Genomic DNA, 17824 nt, shown 5'->3' with positions numbered 1-17824 from the left:
CTTTTGTCAGATGAGCTGTTTATCCTGGGAATGAATTTCAAATTCAGTTTACTAATTATGTACATTCTATTCTGATGGCTTTTTTGTTACACTTAATTTAATTTAGCCATTTTACAGTATTTAGTGCTGGTCTGCCAACAAAATGTGAACCAGTTTGAGCGTTCTGGACAATTTCGCAAAGTGCTGAGCTAGACGGGGTGAAACGCAACAGCCTACGCAACAATCACGAAGCTGATATAACAAAGTAAATCTCTTGTTTTATATGATGCAATGCCGTTGTTGCAGCATGTAGTAATCTGTCTGCTATTTGTGTGTTTACAGTATAAGGGCCAGGCCAACCTACATGTGTTTGAGGACTGGTGCGGCTCCTCTATAGCCCAGCTCAGAAAGAACCTGCACTTCCCTCTTTATCCCCATGTAAGTATTGATATTTGAGCCTGTAAAATCTGGAGGGTCCATCTCCAGAGGTACGGATGCAGTTTACAGCATTACTGTATCCTACTCGCTAGAACTGATCAAGGCTGATCCTAGTTTTCAGAATTTATTTGTATATGCATTACTTGAAAAATAAATTTTGGAATTTCTGGAATGCAGAGGGATTTTTCTTGATTTATTAGATGACGTAAGTAGTGTAATTTCTTAACTTTTGAGCACACCTGAATATAAGCCACACTCACTAACTTTCAAAAGAAAAAAAAGTGTGCATATAAATACCACACTTGTCTGTAGGTTACAGGTATGCATAGTGTAGCATGAGCTATTTACACACATTTTTATTATTTACAATGAAATATGTAGTGAAAACAGAAATATGTGTCAAAAATGCTTTTTCAAACAGTGCCTGTAACATGACTACTTATAAAAAAGAAAAGAAAATACAGTAGAAAAAAGTCATTGATAACATCTTCCCTCTGTTCACAACTACCCCACCAAAATCATCTTCTTCAGTGTCAGAATCGGACAGCCTGACACTTCTTCAGTCCCTCTGAAGAAAAGGCTTTAGCAAAAGCCACATTTAAATGCACAGTGTGCAATGTGCATTCAAAGCATGTAAAAAAACAGTAGTAGCATATGGGCCTCAATACTTTTTACTGCTTTTAAGCTGGATTTCTGGTTATTAGATACTGAATACCTGGAAATACCTTTCTTTCCAGGCTTTTACATTCCCATTGGCTGAATATTGTTTGTCTTTCTGCTTGTCTTTCCTTTCTTCGTTTTATCTTTCCCTCCTTTCTCATCTCCATTATCCACCCTTCCTTTGTGGTCTTCCTTTGTTCCTTCCTTGTGTCCATTGAAGTTTTTCCTACTGTCCTATATCCCAGCTGTTCTTTCTTTATTTGTTGCATCAATAGTTTTGGTTTCCTTCTAACACAGGCCCTCATCTCCTTGGACTCAAAAAGAAAAAACAAAAATGAGTAAAGTAAAGCCTTGTGTGTATTCAGTATGTTATTTTCTCTTAAGACCACAGCAACATTTAGAAGCAACACAAGAGTTTAAAGCTTTTAGATTATTGTTCAGTACACAGCTCTGAATATCTGCATTAGTTTTATGAAATGTCTCTTTTTCTTGCAGACAAGAACCACTGTAAAGAAGCTAGCTGTGGCTCCAAAATGGAAAAACTACGGCTTGAGAATATTTGGTTTTCTTCACCCATACAAAGATGGTAACTAGCTCTTTTTATCTCAATCCCTGATATGAGGTTGAGAGCCTTGGAGCTTGGGTCCTTTATCAGAGCAGGCAATTTCCTTAGCCCTCTTAATCCAAACGCCTCCAAGCCACTAATGTAGTGGATATTCACATTTTCATCTTGGCTCAGTGCCGAAATCTCACTGCTAAATCTCGTTGCGGTTCCCTCATGGTTCTGCCCTGAAACCCAGTTGCTATGGGAACTGAAAACCCCAAATGTCCAAGTGCCCTCACACAAATTGCCAAACTGAAACTATTAATTAGATTACCATTCATTTTAGACTCTCATACTGCTTTCACTAGGAGTATGGCTCTATTGAGCTGACGCTGTGAAGGTCATTCTGTCTTCAGCAGCAAAGTTTGAGCTCTAACAAACGACCCTCACCTTCATCATTTACATCTTGCCTGAGACACGTGCAAACGAAGTAGATTGAAACAGTCAGCATTTGCTGTAAACTTTAAACTAGATATATTTTTTATAATTCTTAATGCTTAAATGATATGTATAATATTGCCTGAGAGAATTTTGTGTAAATTAAATTTGTAATATCGACACATTAAACACACAAAAAATTACAACCTTGTGTTTACAAAATTTTGACAAGTCTTCTGTGCAAGAACACTATAGTACTGATATTAAACTGCAATAAGTAAAAACTTTATGTCAAATTTTATTTGAATGTGACATCTCTGTCGAAGGCAACAGGCAATGGACGCACCATACTTTTGATATATTCTTACACCTGAAGCTATTTAAAATTGCTGCATTTGTCTGATTCTGTTATGTACTAATCGAGGGCCATCCAGATCTTTTTCCACTGTGAACCTCTTTGATCATGTCTTTCGCCCTACAGGTGATTTCCAGTTCTCCGTATCGTCTGATGATAACTCAGAGTTCTGGTTGAGCCCGGATGAGTGTCCTCTCAATGCCAGACTGCTAGTTTATGTAGGACAGGTAAGCATACAATTGTGCAGCAGAATTGTGCAATATCTCAAACCACACTCCTTACCCCACCCACAAAACCCTCCCCCCTTCCTGTACATCCCCTACACAACACACACATTAACCAACAATAAATGTATGCAGTGTGACTGCGAACAATACTGTTTTATCTTACCTAAACATTTCAGATTCTCAAGTAAAATTGGATTTGAGGCAAAGCTAGCATGACTTGACATATAAAAGAAAATTGCAAATGATGACTTTGTTTATTTAAGGGAAGAAACCTAACCAAGCTTAATAACTTAATAACTGGAGTGGATCAGCTCCTAATAATACCTGGTGATCTTTCCCAGGAAAACTGGAAAATAATTCTTTTTTTGAGTTTTTATTATGAGCTCATTTTGTCTGCTTTGCAAAACATGGTTGCTCTCAGTTAATTAATGATATGTAAAAAGGAGGGACTTTCACATTTGGCTCAGCTAGTTAGGAAAACCTTTTCTTTTTCTATCCTGGGTATTCCCCGGGGCCCTCCTCCCTTTTGGTACGTGCCCAAAACACCTCACCAGGCAGGCATCCTAACCAGATGCCCGATCCACCTCATCTGGCTCCTCTCGATGTGGAGGAGCAGCGGCTCTTCTCTGAGTCCCTCCCGGATGACCGAGTTTCTCACCCTATCTCTAAAGGAGAGCCCAGCCACCCTTCGGAGAAAACCCATTTCGGCCATTTGTATCCGCGATCTCGTTCTTTCGGTCATGACCCAAAGCTCATGACCATAGATCTATCGGTAAATCGAGAGCTTAGCTTTTTTGGCTCAGCTCTCTCTTCACCACGACGGACCAGTACAGCATCATCTTCACAGCAGACGCTGCGCCAATCGGCCTGTCGATCTCCCGCTTCCTTCTTCCCTCATTTCAGTTGTGTGTAATTGATTCTGCTTTATAGAAAATAGCAGCTCAGGCTTAGACAAGTGTTCTACAATTGTAGTTCCAGTGCTTAATCCTGACCAGTCATGAGCCTATGCCATTCAGGAACTGATGTATAATGAGAGGTGTGACCTTTTTAGTAATCTTACACCCACTTCATCAAAACTGTGGCTATTACTTACCACCAACATACTGCTCAGAACACAAGAGGCCTAAACCATGTTTTCCTTTTCCATCTGTCCTTATATTGTGCTGTGAGTGCAACTGAATGAATGCCAAACTGTTCTGCGTCTGCCTTCTCTAATTAGGTTGTTTTTATTCTGTATTTTTTATTGAATGCCCCAGAAAGATTTTAAAAGGCGAGGATACATGAGGTTGCACAAAGTTCAAACTGCATAACACGGGTGTGTGTTTTAAGAGCAGAGATCCTGCTACAGTGCCATCTGTATTCCAACAGGATGTAAGATGTCAGTGAGTTCCATGGGAGCTGAGATTAATTAGCTGGCAGTGAATATTGATGTGGCATTTAGCAGCGGAGAAATCATCTATCTGGTGGCAGACGAGCAGTGGTGTGGCCAGGAATCATTCATTTTGCCCGCTGGCTGACTGACAGACGTCAGCGCCGTCACTGTCTTTGGAGACTTACTGCGTTTTACGGGTGAAAATCTAAATGTCCACCCCTTCCCTCGATTTGTGACAGGAACGAATGTTTGAGCTATTGGAGGGGGAAAAAAAGGCTTTCTACCAAGGTTGGAGGATGTTGTCACAGATTAGACTTTAAATCCTTCTGCTAGTTTATAAATCGCTCAACGGCTTAGCACCAAAATACATTAAAGACTTGTTGTTATTGTTATGTCAACCTTCCAGACCACTCGGGTCTTTTGGTTCTAGACCGAGCTGAACCCCGAGGACCTGAATCAAACCTGGAGAAGCATTTCCTTTAACTTCCTTTCAATTAAGCCTAAACCTCACCTGTTCAGAATGGGCTTTGATTAGTAGTAAGTAACTCATTGATCAACATATTTGATGTGAATTACTGATCATTTTGATGATGTCATTTGACATTTGACTCTATATATATATATTACATAATTACTATTACTATATATATTACTATACTATATATATAAATTACTATATATATATTACTAATTACAATTAGTGTGTAATTACACAATTACACACTAATTGTGTAATGTTTCACATTTAGTGACTGTGTGTTTTCATGATATAAAACACTTTGAATATGATATAAAATACTTCGAACTGCCTTGTTCCCGTAATGTGCTACACAGATAAACTCGACTTGATATATATTATCCTAAAGCCTAATGATAGTAATAAAACCAAACATGGAGAGGCAATGTTTTTTGAAACAATAGCTTCATGCACATTCTTAAGTTGTGTCTTTGAACATTAACACACTTGGAAAGAGGAGATTCACTTTTTAAAAAGGCAAGTTTAGTGCCAACCTAATAAAAAAAATCCTGCTCAGGTATGTAAAAGTATGCACATAACTGTGCGTTTGTGCATCTATCTATTGACCGATCAATAGATACACAAGGATATATATATATATATATATATATATATATATATATATATATATATATATATATATATATATATATATATATATATATATATATATATATATATATATATATATATATATATATATATATATATACAGGATTTATTGCAACCATAGTGTCCTCTATTTCAGTTGTCACAGCCGTGCCATCCTCGATGCTGAACTTGCTATAAATGGAATGTGCTGCTATGAGATATTTATCTGTGACAGGGCGAAAAGATGGGGAGCTGAAGCGTTTCCGTGACGTTTCCATGGAGACCTCTGTCAGCATTTTGTATTGAGCTTACGTATCGTCTGGCGAAGATGACTGATCTCCCAGTGGGGCTCCTAAACACAAGCAGGAAAAGCTGAATTTAACTCATGGTTACGATGGATTTGAATTTAATCACAGAAATAAAAGAGACTGTGCATTGTCACTCAAAGGAATGTTATTCTTGTTTTTTTCTTAAGACTACCTGTAAGTGCATCATGGCCAGATCTTTGGAACCGAGTTCTGCATATGAGAAGACTCTATGTAACTATTTTCAGACGTTATCTGTTCACACTCAAATGAACGGAGATGTGATAAAGCTTTACATTAGTCATAATGTGTAGCTAGATCCTACAGAGCTTTACACAGATTAAGACCAGGCTCAAGTGAAATGAAAAGATTTTTAGTACATGTGAAAAGCTATCACAGTGATTCAGTGGCTGAATAGGCTTTTCTGTGCATGTTATGCCTGTGTTTGTAATGCAGCGTATGCCTCAGAATTTATTTTCACCTGTATTGTAAGTAAAGGATGAAACAGTCTATTATGTTTGTTCACCTTTCAGTGATGAAACGACTCCACTTCCAGTTGAACGCAAGACATTTATCACTACAACCTTCACAATGTTTTATTGGTGCTTAGCAGTTGGCTGCACAAATTATTGAGGGGATAAGTGAAAGTACATTTCTGTTGTTTCTTGACAGGAAATAGAAATCAATTGAGTCAGTCGAAAAGGACAGTCTGAGGCCGTGCCATTACGCAGAAATTTATGGCAGCTTTATTGTCCAGCTTTGTATTTGATAATCTCACATTGCGGTCTGTCCAGTCTGCCTGTACTGTTGGAAGAGTTTGCTGAAATGGTCACACTATCTTGTTCTATCTTCTTTCGGTGCTTCAGGCAAGAGGTTCCAATCTTTAGATCTGTGTGAATGGTTCTGAAAACCGCTTTGTATGACACTGTGTTACTTGCTCGTGTTAAATCTGACATGTATTGCACTGCTGCTATACCGGTTACGTATTTAAGACTGGATTTTCTTCATGATGCCAGTTATGTGATCTGGCTCCTGTCTCTTGGTTTATCAGGGAATAGGCTGTGATTGATCGATTTCCTTTAGCCTCTCACCACAGGGGCAGCACTGCATTGGTTGGATGGTGTTGAAAAAAACATTTTTGTTTATGTGCTTATGCAGACCAGTTTCTGAGCATATCCTGGAAGTATTTAATATTTCTATGAAATATTATCTGTCTTGCTAAATTCTGTCAGAAAACGACATAGTAAACTGGGTCATTGAGATATGATCAAAATAGTATAGTTACAAAAGTTTCAGGCGCAATTTCGACTCCCAAGGTGTATTAAATTTGTTTGTGAATGTGGGATTGGCTCCTTTTAATTTTTTTCTGTATTATGCTTTCTTTTTTTTTTTTTTTTTTGTTTGAACACAAATTGTTTGATGATTTGCAATGACCCTGATGAAGTTGTTTCCCAGTACTTCAAGTGTTGTTGGAGTCTTCACTTCAACAAAATAGGATAAAACAGTACATATAAAAAGTCGCTCAGAATATTCAGTGACATTGAACGCATGTTTCAGTCTTAGCTTAGGGCTGCATATTAAAGCAAAATAAGAAGACACTCTCTCTCCAAACTGTGTTTGTTTACGTTTACAGAGTTTCATAGCTCAATGAAATACTTTCATAGGGCAAATTGTTCTTGAAAACAACAGTTTCTCTACTCTTTCACCTCAGATCCACCATTTTAGTTTCATGCTTATCGTCATTGCTCAGAGGTTTCTTTTGTATCTTTAAGGAAATCTGCATTAGGAATGTTGAAGCTCCCACATTATCTTTTTATCCCTACAAGAAAAACATTGTTGGGGAAAACAATAGATGCTCAAAAGATTAAAACTTTTAACATCCATAAAATGAACAATCCATCACCGTGAGCTTTTTTTTTCTGTTTCTGCTTGTATTCTTCCTGAATTATTGTGGCCACCACATTCCATTTGAATTAGAATAATATGACCAACTATTGGTAATGTAACTTTGACTACAATAAAAACAGACAAGAAGACAGTTGTGATGGATTACGGGCCTGCGTTCTGCTTAAGGTGTCTGCTGGATGATTTCCTGAAAGAAATGAAAATGTTAGCTTAATGGAGGGAATCACAAAATAGTCTAAACTTCAGACTTCATGCTCTGACATAAAAGCAATTTAACAAGTAGAGCAGGTTTTGTTTCTTTAGCAGACTTGCAAGGATTTTCGACCACCCACAGCATGCATGACATTAAAAAACGTATCAAAATCTCCAAAGCCCACTGCAGGGGGATTATAAACAAAAAGTAGCACAACAAACGGCGCTTTGGGAAGCCTGCCTATACAATCTCTCTTCTGTCCTGAAATCACAAAGATGAATGATGAACTTTGATCCTCCTGGGAATTTAATGTAGCTTAATTTGGCTTGAGTTAGATGAAAGTAACATTGAGCTTTTATGAATAAATAAGTAAGTGAGACAAAGGAGGAATATAGGGCAAAACATCTACTGTGCACTGCTAAGTTAGCAAGACATTTGTAAGAACCCTAAATAGTTCCTATTAAGATTCATACTTTCTATTATCAGAGCATTTTGATCCCAAAAAATGTGGCATCTGCTGCAAAACTGTATTGGGTCTCTCACCAGGGTGACCAAATCAACCAAATCAGCAAAGACACAGTTAGCCAGAGATTAAATCAGACATCAGTGTCAGTTTTGTTCTCTAGACCTAAATCTTCTGGAAAACTTGTACTGTGAAGCAAACAGAGAAGAGCATCACATAACATATGACCCAAAACTATGGATAATTAAAGAGAGATTGTATTGAGAGGATTTTTCAAAGATTCACTTGTGAAATATTGATGAGAAGAAGTGTTGTCCTAACTTTTGCAAAGTTGAGTATTGCAGATAAAAGCTAAGCTGTTGATCTTTTATTTAATCTGTGAAACTAGTTTATTAAGCTGTCTCTAAAAGTAGTTCAAATTTGACACACATGCCAAGCTTTAGCTTAATATTATTATTTTCTGTTGACATTTGGTCCAAAAAAAAAAAAAAAAAAAAAAAACCTCATCCAAAGAAGTGCATGAACATTTTTGGAAGTTTTGTCAGACTGTTTATGAAAGTACTAAAATTAAACTGCGCCCTTTTGCTTTCATCCCTACAGATGTGAGTGCTGAAGCGATGCTTTCATTAGGCAGTCACCACCACACACTGACTTGACCTTTATGTAGTGTATGTGCAAGAAAGACAGTTTTGTTCAGAGCTTGCATAACGGGAATGTCATCATGGTTAAACCTTCAAAACCCCAGACTGAGGAAGAATCACAAAATAAAAAAAATAAAAAAAATAAAAAAAACTTGAGCTTAATATATTCTGCTCACTTGCTCCAAACAAGGACTATATTTTTATAGTTTGAGTGATACAAGCCAAGCTAAATATATTTACTGCAAAGATGGTCAATCTAGAATAACTGTCATGTACAAAATAAAGATATACGTACATGCTTTATTGTCACACACAGATATTTATGTCTTGTCTCACCATAAAATATATTTCTAAATCTATTTTTCATCTCAAGAGGTTTTTGGCACATGTGAGATGATCCTTTGTGCGTTTTTAATTTCATTTTTCTTTGTACCTGCTTGCTCATAAGTTACTTTTTTTGGGACTCTTCGATTGATTCTAGTTTTGCTCAGTCACTTTGCTGTTGAACACAGACCTCACTCACTTTGGTTCTTGTAGTATGAAAAAGTTGGGAATTACTTTGTAGCTCTTTCCAGACTAACAAATGTCAGTGACTTTTTTTTCCCCATCTGTTCTTGAAATTGTTAGACTGTGGGAATAAGGACTGCTTTTCAAGATATTTTAGCCAAACCGTCACAATACCCCTCATTGTTTTCTTCTTCAACCTCCTATGTATAAATAGGTGAAAAAAATAAAGAAGATCTACTTCAAGATACATTAAATTGCAACTCTTACTGGCAATATAAATTTGAAAATGTGTTTGAAAAAAGATTTTTCCATCACTGACACAAACATTATAACTGAACATTTTCTAAATTTTATATTTCAAGTGATCTCATACAGTGACTTTAATGTCCTGCCCCTTTTTCTGCCTTTGTGTTCAGACTGGAATATTTTTGACCACTGTTGGTATTGAAATGTGCCAAAGCAGCAGCAGCAGCACCACCAGCAGCAGCAGCACCAGCAGCAGCAGCACGCCGCAGGGTTTTGACTGAAAGCACACTAATGTATTGTATCTGCCTTCTCTCCAGCCAGCTGCCTCAGAGACAGTCTCAGAGGCTTTAAAAACCGCAAGGGGCCTGGTTAGTTCTGGACAGGCGCTGATGTCTGTTTTTTTTTTTTTGGGGTTCCGTGGCGACTCTATTCCCATGCTAGCAAAACACACTGAAACATGCCGCTGTATTAACGCCAGCGAGTTGTAGGTGTGACTCACTCTGTGTGCTTCTCTGTTAATTCTCAGTGGAGCTCAGCTCGAGGATAAGCAGCTATTTACAATCTGAGAGGCTGCTGTGATCTGTCCCCACTGCCGGCCACATTGTCCTTTTGGCCAGTTTTAGACATAGAAGTGTGTCCAGCTCAAACAATTGAAAACATGCCCGCTGTGATCTTAGCTGTATTCTTCCATTATGGATCAGCAGTGGCAGGGGCCCTAATTAGTTGTGTTGGCTTGCTGAGGAAATGAATGGGCACTGATTTGACTCCAGGGCCATGAAGGGATTCTCAGCTACTCTGATGAGCTCGCTTCTTAAGAGTCAGTATTGGCAGGGAGTTCCTCTTCCTCATCTTCTCATTTTTTATATCCATTAGTTTTTGTATACAAGCTTGTTTCAGAAATTTTCTCCTAATTAACTCCTCTTGATATTTTGGGTCTTATCATGTTTTCACAGATATTCCTGAGTTTTGCAAGATGTCGAAAGTAAAGGAGCAACCTAACCCTAACCCTCTTACAGTCTTGTTTTCAATTCTGCTGTGAACCTAAAAAGGCTTCAACATTGGCATTGCAATTACATCAGGTTGTATCTTTTTTTGGAGATTTGTCCTTCATGTTTAAGTTTCTGGTTGCATAGTTTTGGACTCAAATTCCACTTTATCTCTTTGAAACATATTTTTTATACCAATTCAGCTGGCATGTAGCTCTCACCAGTTGAAACTGTCACATTGTAATATTTCTGTCCCTACAGATTAGTCAGTGAGTTAGGGTTATTTTTGTTTTTGCTATTTTGTCAACAGTTTGTGCACATGCAATGTAATTTCCAAATTGAAATGTTATCCAAACTAACAAAACATATTATACCTTCATTTAACCAGGAAAAAGGAAAAACCCTCCGTTTGACACAGAGGAAAAAGAAAGTCCACATGATGCTGGCAAGAGTCAAAATTTCTATGTAGAATTTATGATGTTAAACACAGTGTTAGAATGTAAACATGCATAAAAAAATCAGTTGAATTCCTTCTTGAATTGATTATTCAGCTGCTTAGAATTTGCTAAATGAAGAAAAATACAAACACTTCCGACTTTGAACTTTCCAGGTACAATGAATGGAAAACTTCAAGATCACTTTGTTTAGAAATGAAGACAGGAAGACTCTGAGTTTGGTCAGTGACTTACCACTCCAATGGAAATCTGGAAATATTACTTGTTAAAATATCTTCAATCTCCTAATAAAATGCCTCACTCTAACCCTGTCAGAGTTAGCAACTTTAAACAACAAAATATCTACTTAAAAGAGCACAGTGCTATTTATTTTTTATCTTTAGAGGTTCTTTTACACCTTTGCAAACTACTCTCTAACATTTTAATGCTGTTTTAAAACCCTGCTTTCTCCCTCCTTCTTTTTCCCTCACACTCTGACCTTTGTTCTCTCTCCTGTTTGTTGCAGCTGGGTACAGAGTGGACTGCTCCAGGCGAGTTCACCAAGTTCAGGTCCCAATCCTCCAAATCTGTGCAGTGAGTACCTGTGACAACTCCCACATATCCTAGTAGCACATTTATTTATCTCCAGTACAGAGACCAAAAGTGGCTATGAATACAGTTCTGCACTGGTGCATCTCCTAGAAGAGCTTTGTAGAGTCTCTCTAGCACTCTGTTCCAAAGATAATCTGTTTTCATTCAGTCTGCTTTTTCTTTTAGACAAGTCAAGTTTGTTGCCTGTAAAGGCTTTTACTGCCCACATACATGAGTAAATGGGTGGCTCAAGTGTCCACTGAAGGCTTGAAATCAGGCCTCTTCTGTGCACATGTAATCTGATACACCAGATGGGGTGTTATTCAGAACCATCCAGAAACGTTTACAACAGCATCAATTTTAAAATAATACGTAGAATGTTATTGAAGAAGCTATTCTACAGCACAGGATGATTCTAGCTAATTTTAACTCGAATTAAAACTTCTTCTAAGGCACAAACTTGTGCTTTAACCACTGGACAGATGCAAAATCATGTTTTTCAAAAATTTCAATCCATCAAATACATTCCAGAATTTTATTGCTAATGAATCCAGATGTATCTGACAATCAAATTCACATACCTAGATCACAGACTGGCATGCAAATACTGAAATAGAGCCAGCAGAGTTTGTCAAATTGTACCTGCACAGGTGATGCATCTACTTAGGCTGGCAAAGAAAACAGCCCACTGTGGGCCAGTTTTGATAAAAACACAGAAAGTTCAGGAAGAGGTAGAACACCTGAAGTCAGAATAATTAATAGTCTACTGTGTTTATCCTTCCTCCAGGAAGCAAAGCCTGCCTTCCCTGAGCTCAACATACAGAATTGCCTCTATTTTCACTTTAACTGTTTTCCAGTTTGAAGTATTAGCATATTAGCCAAACTTCTGCTAATAGCTGACAGGACAGCCAAAATAATAAAACAAGTCTGCCAAAAACAATTAGGCAGATGCCTGTTTTAGATTGTCTAATCAGCAATAAACTGACTATTGTTCGGCCCAGCCATGGAGAGGACCAAAGACTGGACTACAAATAGAGAATGAAAGAGACTGGCGAAAAACTTGAACACACAGCTCTCCCCTGTTTTATTACAGCTGACTTGAGAGAAACTAAAGAGGACATAACAAACCAAGAAAAGTTGACGCTATGTTGAGAAAGCTAAATAAGCTAAATTTATTTGCTTTGCTTTGTAAAGGAATAAACCTAAAATGACAAATGTTTGGGTTAATTGTTAAAGAAAACGCTCTGAATTAATCTAGATGGGATATAATTAAAATCAGCAACTTAGAACAACAGAACAAAGGAAGATGTGATCAGAAAATAATGCATGTCAGGCTGTTCGCAGCCAAAATAATAAGTGATTACTCACATTGTATTATCTGGTAATCTCAGAAATTTGTAAATCGAATATATAAAGAAACAATTGCCCAACCTGTAATGATGTTGATCTTCCTAGAATATGACAAGCTATTTTGTAGTAGGAAACCATGGTGAAAATTATTAGTTACAAGGGTGCAGGTAGCCCTTATCCGCATGAGGCTTTGGTATAATTTGCTACTAGAGAATAGGTTTATGGCTGTTTGAGGCTATTTACAGACTCCCCGGTTCTGTTCTTCACAAAGCCTTAATCAAATCTACAATTTCAAACAGCGCTCACACTGTGCATAGTTATTACCATACTGAGCCCTATCTGGATAAAATGAAATAAAGGCACGGTCTTCGAAGATATGAATGACCAAAAATATGGATGAAACCAAATGTAGGAAGGAGTTATGCACAGTAAATTAATATATTTAAAAAGGAAATAAAACCCAAGAAAGCCAAAAAAATGCAGAGTGCCGACTCACAATAAGCATGTATTTGGTTGCAAAAAGTGACAACAGTCTATCAAACAAATCAAAAATATAATTTATATTGCACAAGTTCCGCTGAATAAATGGTTACAACATTGACAAACAAATAAGGATCTGGCAATAAAATGAAGAAATTAAGAAGTGTACTGTATTCATGTACTTGGAAGAGTGAATACTTTCTGTAAAGCAGGTGTGTGTTGTAGATGAGCAACTGAATGAATTGAATCAATAACTTACCATGAATTTAAAATAAGTCCAGGGATACACCACTCGCATCCCAGTCTTTTAGGGCATTGAGATAAAATACTTTATAAACTCCCATGGACAATTTATCCTGTCCAAAACTGAAGGCAACAATGAAACAAAGACAGCACAGAGACAAGTAAAACCAAAAACACTAAAAACAAGAAAAATAAAGCTATGAATAATGTCAAAACTTCTCACACAGTCATCTTCTAAAAAAAAACAAACGATGGCTGCTGAAAGACCTGCTCATTGTTTCTTCGGTCTAAATTGTCCAAATACATACAGAATATCCAAATAAGCTGTTGTACCCAAATTCAAAGACTTTTCCACCTGCGTTCGCTAATTACTAAAGCATATATTTTCACCTACGGTATCCACCTCCCTCTTTTTCTACTAACTAGATTTAGGATTATTTAAAAAATGGAATCTGAATTTTGGATTCCCACCCATAACCAAAAGACTGAGAGGAAAATTGGGGGCGGTAAATCTTCCTGTGTGATTGTGCTGCTATACATTCTCTACACGTGATGTTCATTAATGAGCAGAAGCTGTCGTCTACTTTTATCATGTTAGTTGTGTCATCCTTGTGGAGCATGGATTTTTTTTTCTACGTGGCTGTTTTAATAGACGGAAAGGACAGGAGATTAAGTTCGATACGCATGTTAGTGAGATCTGGTGGCCGTCACCACCTGGAGGTAATGACTCACACTATTAGAGTGTGTGTGTCTGTGAAGAGGGTAATGGTGCTGTCTCTGCACTGAATCTACATTTTCAACATTACATTTAATGGATAGAAGGTACTTGCACACATTTCTCCAATCAGTCAACCTCCATTAAGGTTATCCTGTTTGCACAAAAGTATATATCCATTACTTGACTTCTTTATGTTAAAAAAATTGAATGTATGTGAAGATTTATGAGAAAACATTCCCCTGATTTTTGAGAATAATAATAATCTGATAAACGTATTAAATTATAGGCAACAATGGGTAGGACAAGTCTTACCTCATTTTCATGTATTAGTCCCAATTCAAATCTTTAGTTAGATACAATTCACTAAATATTTGAAGCGGTTTCTTTATTTTTATGTCACTGTTCACACATTAGTGTGGAGAAAGACATTTCTCTGTTTCCAGGCTCCTCCTGGGAGACCCTGCAGGCTTCCCATACCAGAGGGATCCCTGCAGGATGTTTTTTTTTTTTTTTTTCCTGGTGTCCCATTCCAGCTGGACTTAAATTCCTCCACAAGGAGACAAGCTGTTATTCTAATCAGATGCTTCAATCACTGCAGCCGACTTCTTGTAACAGCTACATTTTTTAAATTATTCATATTTTTCAAATTATCATTAAAATTATTAATGGATTTTTTAATAGAAAAGTCACTTCACTGGATAATGAAATGTTAATGACACTCATTCTGAAGGTTATAACGCTCCATTCCTTGGCATACGAGTTTCGAGAGAAATATACTGACCGGAATCTAAAACAAAAACATTAAAAAGCTGTTTGTTTTTGAAGCCAGTAAACTTCTCCGGTGATGACTTTTATAAATGCATCACTTTCAAACTGCACCGTTTTGTCACCGCCTGTGCTCATATCTGTGACGTGATAGGTTGGCAGTGCCTGCTAGGTGCTGTCACAGCAACCTGATGAGTGACAGTAATGTTGTCAGGTGAGGAACCCAGATAACCCCCATCAACCGTATCTCCTCTTTCCGAAACAGCTAACAGCGCCTCTGGCTGTGTAGACAACACTGGGAGATTGACGTTTGTTTAGGTTCTACAAACTCAAACGCTCCGAGCTGCATACTGAGCTGGTCCGGAGTTGCGCTTGATGTGACGTATCATAGAAGTTCCAGAACAGCTAAAGCTGTGATTTGATTGACAAGAAGTGGAAGATTACTGTGAGAGTAAAATTGTTTGAACAACATGAAAAACTAATGAGCAGTACATCCTTCATGACATTGCTTCATAACATGGCAACAGGAGTCATGGTTCAAAAATAGTTCAGTTAAAAGTTTATATAGGAGAACAAGTGATTGTGCTCCTAAAAATGTAAATTTCAGGAGTACAAATGCCAACTGATGAGAAATGTACATACACTCACCTCGGATATGCGTTATTAGAATTGGTATATCTTATTTTTATGACATAGTAGACCTTGTAACTTAAAAGATAAAGGGTGAGCATGAAGGTTTGGGATAGAATCTATTTAGATGGCAATTTGCTATACACAGCATAGACTCATATAATATTGTACCAAACACTGCATACAAACATTATTTTGTCATTGCAATATTGCTACATTGAAATGATGACGTTGACTTCTATTCAACATATTGTGTGGCTATCGCCCAAAATCATGCAACCAGTTTCTACTAAGAGAAGAGGAGAACACCCATCCACAAGTGTGCGTTCTTTGCAGATTGCTGAAGGACATTCAAAATGTTTTAAGGTTCTGTGTTTATATCAGAGCTTACATACTTTACAATAAATTTTGACTTGTGCACCCAATTCAAAAATCAAGAAATTTTTCTGTTAAATTTGCTTGATTAGTCTACCCTAAAAAAAAACAGTTCAAATTGTCTTTAAAAGCCCTAAATGAATATATCTGTGCACAGGCTGAATGTGAGTAAACTTCCCACTGGCTCTGTATGTCCATTTTAATACACACTAAAACGTCACTTTATCTTATCCAGCAATTAGCAAGAAGATTTATTATATAAGCTACTTAAAATGTTTTTTGGTATTTCATCTCACAGAGTGCAGAGGATGATGTTCACTTCCAATCCTTTCCAGCTTTTTAAATGTGATGCAAGCTCTTCATTTTATGTGCAGACTTATAGGGAATATGTGGGGTTATTTTTCCTTTTCCTAGTTATCACTTTTGCTCCTTTCTAGGCAACAGTGAGGGAAGCCTTGTGGAGAATGTCCAGTTATTTCACTGTGGGATCTCCGTATCTATAATTGAATCACTTTAAAACTCCTGGCCATTATAGGGGGTGAAGAGCAAAAGGAAAGAATAGTGTTTTTCCAGCTGACATCATAGGCATCCATATTTAGCAGGGAGACAAGCTGAACGCTGCACCTGCTCTCAGCACCTGCACTATCTGATTGGATCCACTTTGGTGTGTGTGTGTGTTTGTCTCTGTGTGCATACAGTTCCTTGATTGCATTTGAGTATGAGTACCACTCTGAGTGTTAACTTCTTCCCACACAAGATTCTTAGATCTTAGAATAAAGCTTCTTTTTTTTTTTTTGTCAGCAAGCTGGAATGACTCCTATGTCCTTTATTTCTTCCCTAAGGCTTTCAGCCCATCTGTTTGTTTGAGTGATGGGAGCCTGCAAGTATACTTATTGTTGACTGTGTGTATGTGTGTGTGCGAGCATCTGTGTTGAAGTGTGACTTATGTCTAATCGGAAAGCCTTTGGGGTTTAAATGCACATCTTTGGAGTTGTGAAAAACCATGATTTCACAGCAGACATCTGATTGGCAGTAATGCCTCAGTGTAACCAAACTGCAACACTGTGCCGGTTGCAGCCAAACGTGATTAGAGACAGTAATGATGACAGGAGGTCAGGTTAGTCTGACGCAGAGCAGAAATTATGTTGTGAGTGGCTTGGGAATGGATACATAAGCCTTTTTGAAGGGGATCAAGTAAATATTCAGGATATTTTTATTGGTCTGCAGTAAGACAAGATTAACAGCTAGAGACTCTTGCAGACAAACGACTATTACTTTAAAAGACCACATGTGCACAGCACTGGATTTCCTTTTGCTAAGTATTTGAATCTCAACTTGTATGTAATATACTTTCTTTGGGAATCTTATCACAGCAACAAGGCAAATTGCACTTGTCAGATGCTCCGAGCTGAACCAGCACAGCTTTCTAGCATCAGCAGTCTGGGGGGCAAAAATCATGCAAGAATCACAGTCATTGTCTCTGTAAATGTCAAATTGTCACTTTCTAAAAGTGACAGTCTGACATTTATAACCCTGTTACAATCGGACAGGCATGCACAGGTCAGACAGTAATCAGGTTTCTATCTTCTCCCACACTGTTTCTGTCTGAAACTATAAGTACATCACTATAAATTATTTCCAGGAGCTTAAACCCATTTGAACCATTCAGTTCTGTGAACAGTCAGAATTATGATGGCAATATGAGTGGGTATGAAGAGATGAGAAGCTCTGACCGGGACTAAAATTAGGATTATGCATTTGGATTATGTTAGGGTTAACACCTGTTAAACATACATTAACAAAGACAGAAAAGACAAAAGAGTTAGATTCTTTTTCACTCGCGAGGAGAACGGACAGAGATGTGCTTCAGT

At 37.5% G+C, this 17824-nt stretch overlaps 1 protein-coding gene across 1 annotated transcript in view; it reads left to right on the top strand.

The window, feature by feature from the left end:
- Positions 1–17824, top strand: part of b4galnt4a (beta-1,4-N-acetyl-galactosaminyl transferase 4a) — a 136855-nt gene that overhangs the window by 90852 nt on the left and 28179 nt on the right. The window contains exons 4-7 of the mRNA XM_055031872.1: positions 322–417; positions 1573–1663; positions 2541–2641; positions 11328–11395. Coding sequence (XP_054887847.1) covers positions 322–417; positions 1573–1663; positions 2541–2641; positions 11328–11395 — 356 coding nt within the window. The remainder of the gene's footprint in view (positions 1–321; positions 418–1572; positions 1664–2540; positions 2642–11327; positions 11396–17824) is intronic.

The sequence above is a fragment of the Poeciliopsis prolifica genome, unplaced genomic scaffold (genome assembly GCF_027474105.1).
Source record: "Poeciliopsis prolifica strain line A6 unplaced genomic scaffold, Auburn_PproV2 SCAFFOLD001, whole genome shotgun sequence".
In the NCBI taxonomy this organism is placed as follows: domain Eukaryota; kingdom Metazoa; phylum Chordata; class Actinopteri; order Cyprinodontiformes; family Poeciliidae; genus Poeciliopsis; species Poeciliopsis prolifica.
This window is presented reverse-complemented; position numbering and strand designations above follow the sequence as displayed.